The following is a 14,094-nucleotide window of genomic DNA, read 5'->3' as shown; positions in this document are numbered from 1 at the left end:
TCTAGATATTATACTTTTTACTTCTTTATGAATGATAGAATCAGCTTACTTAATTTTTTTCCCCAAATGTATTGGTATTTTCATTCATTTAGTATGAATTAATTTAGGAAGAATGGACATCTCAAGAAAGAGGTCTAAATATTTTTGGATTTATTCAAGTTTTCTGTGTTTCATAATAGTGTTCTGACATTTACTATACCTTGATTTTGAATGGTACAATTATTTCCAGATATATAACCCTTTTTTATTGATACTGTTAATGGATTACTTCTTTAGTTGTATCTTTAAACTGGTTGTGGCTTGTTTTTTACTATTCTCATTAGTTGGGCCCTAATAATTGCTTGTTTAAGTTATTATGAGGATTACTAATTGGCTTTCCTTCTTCTGTTTCACCACATTCTTGCTATTGATTTTTCTTAAAGCACAAGATATTTATCTTTTGCTCCTTTAAAGTCCTTTAGCTTTTAGGATAAAGGTTAAATGAAGAATAAATGTCAGACTCTGTAGAATGACATACAAGGTTATGATTTGGCTGTTAATGGCACATCTGGTCTCATTTCTTTTTCTTTTTTTTTTTTTTTTTTTAGGTACCGGAGATCGAACTCAGGTCCTTGTGCTTGCGCAGCAGGCAGCAAAATCACTGAGCTAAATCCCCAGCCCCTGGTCTCATTTCTTTGATGCTAGTATAACTATATCTCTTCCCCATTGTTTGGTTTAAGTTTTCATATTCTGAATAACTTCATTAAGTATGTATGTTTAGTCTGGGTGGCTTTTTCAGTCATACTTGACACATACAAATTTAATTTAACTAATTTAAATAAAATTATTGAATCACAAATAATTATTTTTTGTAGTGAGGATGAGGATGAGGACCTTCAGTATGCTGATCATGATTATGAAGTACCACAACAAAAAGGATTAAAAAAACTCTGGAACAGAGTGAAATGGACAAGAGATGAGGTAGTTATCTGGCAAGGTTTATTAATTTCACACTTGTATTTGTCAGTTTATACTATTATAGATATGAAAGGTAATTCAAAACAAAATGTATCCATTGCATATTGAGGCCATACTCTTAAGTGAAATAAATAGGACACACGTGTAAATACAGAATAGTTTCTCTAGTGTGAGAAATTGAAAGTGTAAATAAGGATGAAAATGATTAAAATGAATAATTGATAATTTGAAATAAAAGGTCCAAGGGTTTGGGGATGGTGGGAGGGGAAGGGGAAAGGGAAGAAGAGAAAAAAATTATGAGAAAGAAAAAAAAAATGGAATCAAAGTCTGTTTAAATAGGGAAGGGTGGAGGGGGGTGAAGGGTGCACAGGTAATGGGAGAAAAAATAAGAGATACATCACGTTCTGGTACAAACACCTAATCATAAATGTAACATAAATATATACAAATAAAAACAAACAAACACCAAAATATATCCATCAGCTAACTTGTACATTCTTTTTCTTTGATCAGAGACATGAATAACTGATAGTATGACTGACAGAACAGTGTAGTAAATGGAGAAATTTGTATAATGGTTGCTTTAGTTTAAAAAATGGTCACTAGATAGAACTTAACAGAACTAGAGAGTTATCTATTTTTAGGGGTAGAGAAAAAGGATGATGGAAAGCTTTTTAATTTTTATACTTGTTTTAATAGGATGATAAATTAAAGAAGTTGGTTGAACAACATGGAACTGATGATTGGACTCTAATTGCTAGTCATCTTCAAGTAAGTAAAATGTTGAATTATATTTCTAGCATGTCTGATTTAGAACATTGGTTTAAATTTATTTTTCAAGAATATGACTTCATTCATTCATTCAGAGATGGAGTCTTACTATGTTGCCCAGGCTGCCCTAATCCTTTTGCCTCAGGTGCCCCCCCCCCCCCCCCAGTATTACAGGGACTTGCCACTGTGCCTGGCTCTGTACACATTTTAGATTTAGATTTAAATTTCCTTCCTTAAAACATTCCTGTTTTTGTTCCACTTGTAGTTAGTTGCTAATGGCTTAGAAAGTCTGATTTTCTAGTACAGGTTGAACATACCAAATACAAAAATCTGAAATCTGAAGTGCTTCAAAATCCAAAACTTTTTGAGTTCTGACATACACCTGAACTCAAGTAATAGGTGATAGTAAAAATGCAAAAATGCAGGTGCACTAAAAATACTGTACAAAATTACCTTCAAGTCATGTGTATGAGGTGTACTCTATGAAACATAAGTGAATTTTGGGTTTAGATCTGGATCTCATCCCCAAGATATCTTATTATGGATATGCAAGTATTTCAAAATCCGTACATATCTGATCTGAAACATTTTTGGTTTCAAGCATTTTAGATAAGGGATCACTCTGTAAAACCCTTATCCAGTGGCCTAAAAAGATGACCAATATAAAGCAAAAATGGCACTAAGTTTGGATAGAACTTTATAAATATTTGTGGTGCATATTAAAACAACTTGAGAGAAGTTAAATATTGAAATATTTTGATAGCTAACCAGAAAAATCAGGAAAAACTGCTTAAAATGTTTATCTAATGTTTACATTTTAAAGTGTTACAGATTTTTTTAAAAATTACACTTATTTTTCATTATACTAATTCACATACTATTCATACATAATTTTATAATCTGCGCATTTTATTATATATATATCTTGTTTGTTTTTAATATGCTGTGAGTAGACAAAATACTCATATTTGAATTTTGATATTAATTACTTTGGTTTCAGAAAACATGTTACCTGTGTTTTTTCTATATTGTCATAATGTCTCTCAAAACCTGAAAAAAGAGACCAAATAATGGGAAGAGAGTAAATTTTGGAGTTAGTCTGAATTGTATTCAAATATCAACTCTCTTAGCTTAGAAAAATTACTTACCCTCTGGCCTTCAACTTCCTTATAATATGTACTTGATAGTGTTTGTTTCTATAGTATTGTTGTGAGAACTAGAAATAATATATAAGATGTTTGAAATAGTTCCTTTAGTGGTGTTCAATAAATGGAACCTAAATTTTAAAAGTTATTTACAATAGCTTTAATCTAGGAATGTTACAAAAACATAAGGAGAAAACCTGGTTGTTTTGAAGAAAGTAGTAGTCTTAAGATGGATCAGCATTGATATACAGAAACCATAATAGAAAAAAGCTTAATTGAATAAGGATAATTTGAAGTCCATTGGTACAAAGCCATTGGTAGAAAAAACATTTGTATCTATCCCTTTTATAAAATATTTTTAAATTATCTGTAATCTTGGATATGAATTAGTAACTGTAATTTGTAAATCAGTAATGAACTATAATGTGTTGCTATTTTTATCCTCATAATGTATTATATTTACTAGTCGAACAGATTAAGGCTTCATTTATTAATCATTTTTGAAGTTTGAGATGTTTCTATATAAAGTTTTCTTATTCTAGTAAATTCATTTTCTTTTTAAGCATCAGTTCTTCAACAATTTAACTGAAATGTAATGCAAATCTTCTATTTAGATATAGTTAACATTTTCTTGATAACTCGGGGTCATCATTTGTAAACTTCTTTTAATATCATGCAGTAATCTAGTCATGCCTTTAGAGTATTTTCCCCCCCAATACTGCAGATTGCATCTAGGGCCTTTGCACTGAGCTATATCCCCAACCCTTATTTATTTTATTTTATTTATTTTTAAAATTTTGAGACAGAGTCTTGCTAAGTCAGTAAGTTGACCAACGTGGGCTCAGCTTTGTATCTTCCTATCTCAGCCTCGAAGGGTGCTAGAATTACAGGCATGTGCAACTAAGCCCAGATTCTTCAGGGGTTTTTTTAATTGTACTCTGTGAGTCTGGACTGCTATGCTGTTTGCGTTCTTAGTTTCCTTTATATAGTTTTCTAACTACTATCTTTTCTTCCTCAGACCTATGTCTGTGTTATAGCTTTGCTACTTGCTATGTTATAAGACATAATATAGAGTTGCGTATTTTAATTTCAAATATATTGTTTTTATTTTTAGTCTCAACCTTGCTGATCAGTTTAAAAATAGAATATGGGTATAGGGATTTAAAATAAATACAAGTGTTTAAGAAATGATACTTAATATACTGTCTTGAAAACTTGCTTAAGTATGAAAGACATAAGTTTGGGCTAACTTGCTTTCTGAAAGATAGTTGTTCAATAACATTTTCATATTCTTTCAGAATCGTTCTGACTTTCAGTGCCAACATCGATGGCAGAAAGTTCTAAATCCAGAATTGATAAAGGGTCCTTGGACTAAAGAAGAGGATCAGAGGGTAACATGTATTCTTTATGTTCACTGTATAGGTGTATTAGCTTTTTTCTTACTAATATTTTGTTTTAATACATACTTAAATCACTTGATTTTGTTCTTCACTTAATTTTCTTCTCTGGAGGCTATTTATGTGATGATTAAATATTGAATGTCTTGAGATGTAGTTTTTTTCTGAAATGAATGAAACCAAATATAAAATATAATCCATTCATGATGACAGTGATTTGTAGAAGGAAAATGCTTGCTATAGGCCTACCTTGTTTAAAGCTTAGTTTAACCATATTTAGGGTATAAAAAAATTGCATTAACAGTGCTCGCTTAGTGCATATACTAAACGTTGCATTAACATATTAAAACCAATTTTAATTTTTATATTTGATAATTTTGTATGTAAGAAGTCATTCTTAAAGTTACTTTGCTAGACTTGGTATGATCTGATTTACTTGGTGGCTGATGATAATGTTTTAAAGTGTGATCTCATTTAAAAGTACATTTAGGGCTGGGGATTTAGCTCAGTGGTTTCACCGCCTGCTGCACAAGCACAAGGACCCGAGTTCGATCCCCAGTACCAAAAAAAAAAAAGTACATTTAATAAATTCTTAAATTTTCTTTTTAAACATAGTAAATACACGCATATAGTAAAAATATTTATATATATTAAATTTAAATATTCCATCAATATAAAATGTTCGTAGTGTGATATTGCCTCATGTGACAGTGAGGCAAAGTGACAGTGAGATAAAGTGGGCTGGGAATAACTAACTCTTGCAATTTTAAGTTTAAAAAAAAAATTAAACTGTAAAAAAACGAATGTGTATTTTCAGTGTGAGAAAGGAAGAAATGAAAAGGCAGTTAGTATAGATCCTTCCTGCTTGCAGATTGGTTTGTTTAGTGTTCTGCTGAAGCTATTTTTTTATTTTTAAGATGTAAGAGTAGAAGATACACAAGTGTGAATATTTTTACTGTTATTTTACAGTATTTTGTATGAAAACATTTTAACTTACAAGTCACTGTAGCCCTTAGGTTTTAAGTAAGTAGGGAGTTAAAAAAAAAAAGTGGGCTGGGAATCTAGCTCAGTGATGCTGCCACCTGCCTCGAAACCTGAAGGTCCCAAGTTTGATCCCCGGTACCCAAAAAATAAGCAAATAAATAAATAGGGAGTGAATTTTTGAACTTGTCAAATGGTGAAGGATTGTTTATTGGTAGAATTGTTTTTTATACATTGTAGTTGTGGCTTAAATTTAGTGCACTTATTTAAATTGGCATTTTAATGTCTTTTTCATTTTTTGCCATGCTGGGGATTTAGGCCAGGGGTTCTCATACATGCTAGGCAAGTGCTTTAACACAGGTGATACTTTTAGCCCCGGCATTCTTGAGATATGCTTTAAACAAAGTAACAATTTTTCATACTTTGTTTTTGCTTCTTAGGTTATTGAATTAGTTCAAAAATATGGACCAAAAAGGTGGTCTTTAATTGCAAAACATTTAAAAGGAAGAATAGGCAAGCAGTGTAGAGAAAGATGGCATAATCATCTGAATCCTGAAGTAAAGAAATCTTCCTGGACAGAAGAAGAAGACAGGATCATCTATGAAGCACATAAGCGGTTGGGAAATCGTTGGGCAGAAATTGCCAAACTCCTTCCTGGAAGGTGCTTATATAAATGTATATACACTTTTTGTATTTAATCATGATCTTTATTACATTCCTATTAAATATATTTGTAAGCACCCTGTGACTTTTATTTATAATTAAAATTTAGACTGCATAATACAAGGATCTGTTTGGAACATCTGTAATAATTTCTGTGGTAAAGAATATAATTATGTTTTAAATGCCACACCTGCAGACACACTAAGCACCAGGAGAGCAGGGACCTTCTTCATCTTATTCCCCAAAATGTCTGTGGTGGTTACAGCACTAAGCCTCACTTATGATTTATCTTCAGAGTTTTTAAAGTATCTAATTTCATCAGATGTAAAAGTTTATTTTCAGTACTTTGTCCAAGTTACACAATATTAAAATATTGGAGTCCTCTTTTCTTTTTTTAATCACAAACTTTCATTTCTTAGGACTGATAATTCTATCAAAAATCATTGGAATTCTACTATGCGAAGAAAAGTGGAACAGGAGGGCTACTTACAGGATGGAATAAAATCAGAACAGTCTTCATCAAAACTTCAACACAAACCTTGTGCGACTATGGACCATTTGCAAACGCAGAATCAGTTTTACATACCTGTTCAGGCACATATTTTTAATACCTTTATTATTTAAAAAATCTCTTTAGTTGCTAGATGGGAAAGTGGTTTCTTAATAGGACGATAAAAATTAAGGGGGTGGGGAATAGACATGTACAAGCTGAAAAAATATGCTATAACTTTTACAAATATTTTGGGAACACATTAAAATATTTCCTTTTAATGTAATTTTTACGTTAAACACAGTATGTGTATATGCCCTTATACTCATTCTCATCTTTATTTATGATTGAGTTAATTATCTGTGCTTTCATATCTATTATAGTTTCCATTTTTAAAATGTTCTGTGTAACTATAGGTGTGTGACTCATGGGTGTGTAAAAATGGATTAAAGAAGAAAATAGTAAATAATTCCAGCCATTATTTTGGGGGTGCAGTGAGTAATTTGCTTTTGATGTCTTTCAGCTTTGCATTCCCTCGTAGTAGCCAGTCACTTGGTGATTTCAGTCTTTATTTAGACAGAGTCATTAGAGATTAAAGTTCAAAATGGGGCAAACTATTTTGACTTTTATAATGCATTTTCCTACCTGCAAGAAATTAGTTTAGAAGTCTTTTATCTTCCTGTCTACCTGTATATTCCATTTTTTTTTTTTTTTGTTATCGGGGATCAAACTCGGGTCCTTGCGCTTGCGCAGCAGGTGGCGAAACCACTGAGCTAAATCCCCGGCCTTATATTCCATTTTTTATGATGAGCAGTTCTTGATAATTTTCGTATAAAATGTAAAGATTAAGTCAGGACTAAATTGTGTCTACCAAAGACAAAACTGGACTGGGTCTTAAAAATCTGTGGTTAATATGCTTCAGGTTTGATTTTATTCTACATTTTATACGTATATATATATATATTTTTTTTGGTACCGGCCATCGAACTCGGGTCCTTGCCCTTACGAGGCAGGCGATGGAACCACTGGGCTAAATCCCCAGCCCATTTTATACATATTAATACGTTTTTTAGACATACTTTTAAAAGAGCCACTTAAAAATAGTAACATTTTAAATTACATACAAGAAAACATGAAGATAGCACAATTATCTGCTGATAATTATGATTTTATTGTCTTAAGATTTTATTGTCTATTTTCTTACATTTGTTCTTTGTAGTCCTATATTTTGGCAGCATAAAGTGAATCATTCTTCTGTTTTAGAAAGGTCATCAATTAAATTTTTTTTTAACTTACAGGAAAATAGTTTTTTAAATTACTTGAGGCCAAGGGAGTGCCTAACAGTCTGAATCAAAATATGTTGGAAAGGGCTGGGGATTTAGCTCAGTGGTTCCGACACCTGCCTCGCAAGCGCAAGGTCCCGAGTTCGATCTCCGGTACCAAAAAAAAAACAACAAAAAATGTTGGAAAGATAGGGATATTTCTTATACTCTAAGAATAGTTTCCTCTTTAATAATTTTTGAAAGATTTATATATTCATCATTAATTTAAATATTAAAAAGAATTTTATTGCAAAGTGTGACTTGGAGAAAAAGATTGAAGTACTGACACAGAGTTTCATTAAAAGTTTGAGAAAGATAAATTTTAATTTATTTGAGTTACCAAGCTGAGTGATAAGTGATACTAATTGAATACTGTAAAAGGTACATTCTATGTTAGAAGTCATATAATTTTGCATTAGTGATTTCTGTAGGCCATTATAGAAAGTAGATAATTTCATATTTATTTGACTTAAGGATTTTTACAAATACTTCATTTATTTTTATCACTGCTCACTCAATTCATAGTTCTTATTAAAGATGTTTTAGAAATGAAGCAGAATGTTATTTAGTCCATTGTCAGAGTATCTGTTACATACATGTATCTAGTACTTGAGTGATTCTAATTTTTTTTTTCTAAAATGAGTGATAGAAAAAGTCCATGTTATCCTGTCTTACTCAGATTGGCATGGGGTGGTGGTAGGATTTGCAGATGTAAATTTTCTTTAGTCTCTATCTTGTAAGAGCTTCTTATGCATTAGTACTTTCCTGTGACAGATAGGAACACAATTATATTGTCTTCTCCAGGAGAGAGAGCAACCCTTACATACCAGATTTTTAATAATAGTTGGTGGATAATGTTGACAAAACTAGGCTAAGTAATTCTATTTCATCTAGGGGAAACTGAGATTTTTCCTAAAAGTTATGGCTTTATCAATAAATACTAGGAATAGATGTAGTTAGTAGGTAAGAAACTATTGTAAGTATGAATTTCCAAAATTATTAGAGATACTTTAGTTGTATTGGTGACATCACAAGTTTTTGTAGTTTGCCTCAGATTTAAAAAATTTGTATGGTGTTAATATGTAATAGTAATGCTTTAACTATTGTCCTTTTTAGATCCCTGATTATCAGTATGTATCGTCTGAAGGTAGTTGTGTAGAGCATATTCAGACTTCTGCCTTTCTTCAGGTAACTTATTTGTAACAGACAAAGGGAATGCTTTCAAACATTTTTTAAAGTCAAACAGTGCACTTTTCCTTATCTACTAAACATTATTAAGTTTTGTTTACTTTATTGTAACATTAAAGGAAAGAGTAAGTGGGTTTAAAAAACATAAACTGTACAAATAAAAGGTAATTGACAGCACCAATTTGGTAATTTTTTCCCTTTTTCCATCAAGCATCTGCTAAATTGGATAAAATGTATATATTACAATTCAGTAAAACTTAAATATTCTAGACATAAATTTTTCAGCTGGTATAGATGATAATGTTTTTAGTGCATTTAAATGTTCTCACATCTTTTATGCTAAATTGAAAATATTTGCTAGTACATCTTTAGATATCAGGGGAATTATAATATATTGAATATTAGGATATAGTCGTATTAAGCTTTATTAGAGAAAATCTATTTTAGGTTGCATAGAAAATAAAAATCAGAACACTTATAATAATAAATGTGTAAGTAGCCAATTTTTTTCTTTTATTTAACTTATTGTAGCAACCCTTTGTTGATGAAGATCCTGATAAGGAAAAGAAAATAAAGGAACTTGAGTTGCTTCTTATGTCAGCTGAGAATGAAGTTAAAAGAAAGCGACTTCCATCTGTAAGAAATAAGCTTGTATAGAGTTTCTTGATAGAATCCTTTATTTATATATATATATATATATATATATATATGCTTTTATACTTTTCATCAGCTATAGAGGATATTGAGTATGACTTCACATTTTAATATGGAGTAAAAATAGTTTTTATTTTTTGTGGTGCCAGGGATCGAACTCGGGACCTTGTGCTTGCGAGGTAGGCATGGCACCACTGAGCTAAATCCCAGGCCCAGTAGTTTTTTTTAAATTTGCAACTAGGAGGTTGCCAGATTTTTTTGTCTTGTTTTATTTTTATTTTTGTTTTTTTGGTACCAGGGATCGAACTCGGGCCCTTGGAAACCACTAAGCTAAATCCCTGGCCCGAGGTTGCCAGATTTTGATATGCATTTCTTTTAGTAATTTTACAGTGTTCTTTATTAGGATACTTCTTTTTAGGGTACTTCTTGTGTCGTAAATTTTAAGCAGATGTAGGGTAAAATCTTTGATATACATAGGAAAATTATGTGTAGTTTCAATTAGGTCTTGGTTTTATTTCAGACATTCTAAATAATGTTGACATAATAATGTTGAAAAATAAAGCTTAGAAAATGAGGAATTTAACTGTTATAGAATTTATTTATTTATTTATTTATTTATTTATTTATTGCGGTCCTGGGGATTGAACTGAGGGCCCTCCCACTGAGTTATATCCCTAATCCATTTTATTTTTTATTTTGGACAGGGTCTTGCTAAGTTGCCCAGGCTAGGGTCAAACTTGAGATCCTTCTGCCTCAGCCTCCCAGAGTGCTAGAATTACAGGGATGGGCCACCACATCTGGCCGGAAGAGAGATTTATAAGCTCCAAGATTACTTTTATTCTCTTTGAAAATTTTCTCTTATTTACCATATTTAGAATATGAATTTAATAAATTTAGGAAAAGTAATAACATTAAAAATATGTAGAAAGGGAATATTTAGATTTTTATGCTCACTAAAGAAGTCTTTCAGTAGAAGATATTTTATATGGATGTTGGGTTTCCGTTACCAGGTATGAAAACTACTGTCTGAGATTCAGATAATGAGAATAACTAAGAGTAGTAAATTAGGATGAATAGTAATCATTCTAGTTAAATTAAAAAGAAAACATTTATACTTAAAAGACAGTTTTCAAAGTTTTAAATAATACCTTGAGCCTTTTTATCTTTAGAAAGGTTTTTCTTGGTTTGGAGCTTGAGTGGGCAGTACACGGAGAGTGACTGGGAACTCACACAACATCACTAAGAATAGCATGAGATCTTAAAATAGTATTATGAGACAACTGGTGATGTCTTTATATTACTTAAGAGGGTATTTTAAAAATGACATTTGTTAGTTGTAACAGATGAGATATATACTACAGGATAGCAGTTTTTGTTTTGAAATTGCAAAAGCCATTGACAAATAGGAAGACCTGAAGTAAGAAGCTACAAATAAATAGTTACGATTACAGAGTCTACATTTGTAGATGATTATATCATGTTTAAATCACTTGCTTTTTAAAGTAGAAGTCTTACTTTAACAAGAAAATAGAATTAGTTAAAGAATTAGCATTTTGTATTAAAAAGGGAGAATTACTAATTTTTTAGAATTTATTAAGATTTCACTCTCTTAAAGATCTGGTTGAATAAAGATATTTTGAGTTTTAGAGGGAAGTTGTTGTAGCTTGTAGAATAGAATCCATACATATATATTTATTCTTTTTTAAATTTATGTGATAGTAATGGCCACCCTTTTACTGAGTATCCATTATATTTTCTTGTAGCTGTTTTATATGTATTTCTGACAATCTTCATATTAATTCTGTGAACTAGATGAAATTTTGCTAGAGATTCAGATTTAGTTCTATATGATTATAACCCTATGGTTTTTCTGTGGGGCCCAGTGACCTCTTTTTTGTCTTTTGGATCTTTTTCTTGCATGCAATTTCAATTGAAAGGCATATGATTTGGAATCTGTCTCCTGAAAGTGATTATTAATTCAGAAGGTGGTTATGCTAATGAAACAAGATTGTTTTATTTTGGGGAATCTTTAAAACAGGTATTAACTTATTTTATAACAATGCTTTTCACTTTATTTTTAACTTGAAACTTCACGTTTTGCTATTGTGAATTATTAGCACATTTTAGCATTTTTATTTTAATAAGGATTCGAATCATTTTTTGAGTGCTTCCTATGGAATGAGGAATGTGCTTGCTAAAATATGGTAGCTACCAGGCACATTTAATTTAAAATAAAATTTTAAATTCAGTTTTTTAGTTGCACTACATTTTGGTTACTCATGACTAATGACTTCCATATTGAGTAGCTGCTGATATAGAACATTTTTATCATCTCAAGAAGTGCTACTGAACAGTAGTACTGAACAGTACACTTTAGATGTTATTATTTCATTCATTACTCTTTTCTTATTTTTTACGATAAGACAATGGGAAGCTAGGCTCACAAGATAAGTAAATTGCCAAGTGAACATCTCTAAAGATAAGAAAAATTACAGTCCCTGATGTCAAAGGATTTACTCTACAGTGAGATCAGAGACAATAAACAAGGTATAGTGGATAAAACAAGCCTGAAAGTTTTATGGAAGCACATAGGAGAGGTCCCTAATTTAGATTCCTGCAGTCAGGGATAGATTCCTAGAAGAAATATTGAACTCAGTTATGAAAGGCAAGATGATTATATATTAGTAAGATAGATGAATGAGGACATTATTATAAATGGAGCAGATAAAATGTATAATCATATGGAATACTTTCCCATATTTGAACTGTATCTTAAAGGAAGAATAGGAGTTTGCTTGGTCAGTAGATTAGGGAAATTTTAGATAAAGGGAGCAGCAGTGCTTGCAAAGGAACTCCAGAGTAAAAAAGCATTATTCATTAGGGAAGTGCAAGTACTATAGCTAAGTATTCCCTGGGTGCAGGGCTTGTGAGTGAGTGTTGGACTTTGTTATTTGCTTATTTTAGCTCACAATGATTTTTTAAAAATTTTTGTTTATTATTAGTGTATTTTTTGTAATATATTTTATAAATAAAAATTATAATTAGAAAAAAATATAGCCAACATATATTATTCAATTAAAACACATTTTGTACCAATTTTGAGGAAAGGTAATATATTTGCTACTTTATTTTTAGCTGAAATATTAAGTAACTTGTTCTAGAAAAAACTTTCACTTAAAATCTGAATTTATACCTCCATTGAAAATGACAAATATTGACATTTCTTTTGTACCTTTAGCAACTTGGAAACTTTGCTGCCTGGTCTGGTAGTTTTCTCATGGATGACAGCATGTCTAATACTCTAAATAGCCTCGAGGATCAAGCTACTGAGTTTTATGGTATGAATGAAAATCAAGCTGTGTCTGTGCAGCAGAATTCACCCACAAAGTTCCTGGCTGTGGAGGCAAATGCTGTGCTGTCTTCTCTACAGACCATCCCAGAATTTGCAGAGACCCTAGAACTTATTGAATCTGTAAGTTTGAGATTGTAAGTTATCAAAAACTTGATTTTAGTTATATGATTTCATGCTCAGAAATGCAATTTCGAGCACATTTATTACTTTGTATACCATGCAATAGCTTCTAGACAAAAAGAAAAAAAAGTTTAAATCTTTTCTCAAGCATGTGCCTTATAAAGAATTTTTATAATTAAAAACAGTTCATTTTTATTAAAGTTGTAGAAATGCACCAGAGAATTTTGGAAACTAGTGAAAACTGGAAAGAAGAAAATTAAAGTCCCCCATTCTCAGAGTTAACAATTTCAAGTATTCCTTTCAGTCTATATTGTATATGTAGAAAATGTATGTTTCTTTTAAATGCAAAAATATGTCTATAGATTTCCTTTGTCTTCTAGTTATATCATGAGCATATCTTTGTTTTCTGAACCAGTTTTTAAACTTGAGGTTTAGTGGCTTTATAGTATTCTATTCAGATGAATGTAAGAAAATTTTATTTACTGAATGTACTTTTATTATTGGACAGTTGGTATTATTGATAACATTTTCAGTATTACTGGTAACAAAAAGTATTTATATAAAGTTTTGTGTAAAATCATGATTATATACCCTCAGGTTAAATTGAGTTTCTGGATCAAAGTATATCACCATTTTTAAAATGTTCCACACATATTACCAAAATATTCTGTAGCATTTGATAGTGTTTTCCTGATGTAAAGTGAATATGAAATTTTATGATGAATTGTACTTTTTGATAACTTAAAATAATTTGTTCTTTTTCTATAAAATATATTGACAGTAAATGAAATAATATTTTGGAATGTTCTAAATTGGAATTGTAGGGCTGGGGATTTAGCTCAGTGGTTCCGGTGCCTGCCTTGCAAGCACAAGGTCCCAAGTTCGATCCCTGGTACCAAAAAAAAAAAATAATAAATAAATTGGAATTGTAGAAAAAACATAATTTGCTCCTCTCAGATGGTCTTGCTTAAAAAAAAGACATCCCGGGAAAGCTATTTCTACTAATAATGAGTAGGGGCTGGGGATTTAGCTCAGTGGCTCAGTGGTTCTGCCG

General features: G+C 31.0%; 1 protein-coding gene across 4 annotated transcripts in view; it reads left to right on the top strand.

The window, feature by feature from the left end:
• Positions 1–14,094, top strand: part of Mybl1 (MYB proto-oncogene like 1) — a 33,926-nt gene that overhangs the window by 9,441 nt on the left and 10,391 nt on the right. For all 4 annotated transcript variants that reach the window (XM_087190417.1, XM_004842105.3, XM_021256068.2 and 1 more), the window contains 8 exons: positions 855–960; positions 1,657–1,728; positions 4,172–4,264; positions 5,692–5,912; positions 6,334–6,508; positions 8,843–8,914; positions 9,446–9,550; positions 12,807–13,040. In XM_087190417.1, the coding sequence (XP_087046543.1) occupies positions 855–960; positions 1,657–1,728; positions 4,172–4,264; positions 5,692–5,912; positions 6,334–6,508; positions 8,843–8,914; positions 9,446–9,550; positions 12,807–13,040 (1,078 nt within the window). The remainder of the gene's footprint in view (positions 1–854; positions 961–1,656; positions 1,729–4,171; positions 4,265–5,691; positions 5,913–6,333; positions 6,509–8,842; positions 8,915–9,445; positions 9,551–12,806; positions 13,041–14,094) is intronic.

Source organism: Heterocephalus glaber, unplaced genomic scaffold (assembly GCF_053883595.1).
Source record: "Heterocephalus glaber isolate CG9 unplaced genomic scaffold, H.glaber_assembly_v1.0 deba00001553, whole genome shotgun sequence".
Lineage (NCBI taxonomy): Eukaryota > Metazoa > Chordata > Mammalia > Rodentia > Bathyergidae > Heterocephalus > Heterocephalus glaber.
This window is presented reverse-complemented; position numbering and strand designations above follow the sequence as displayed.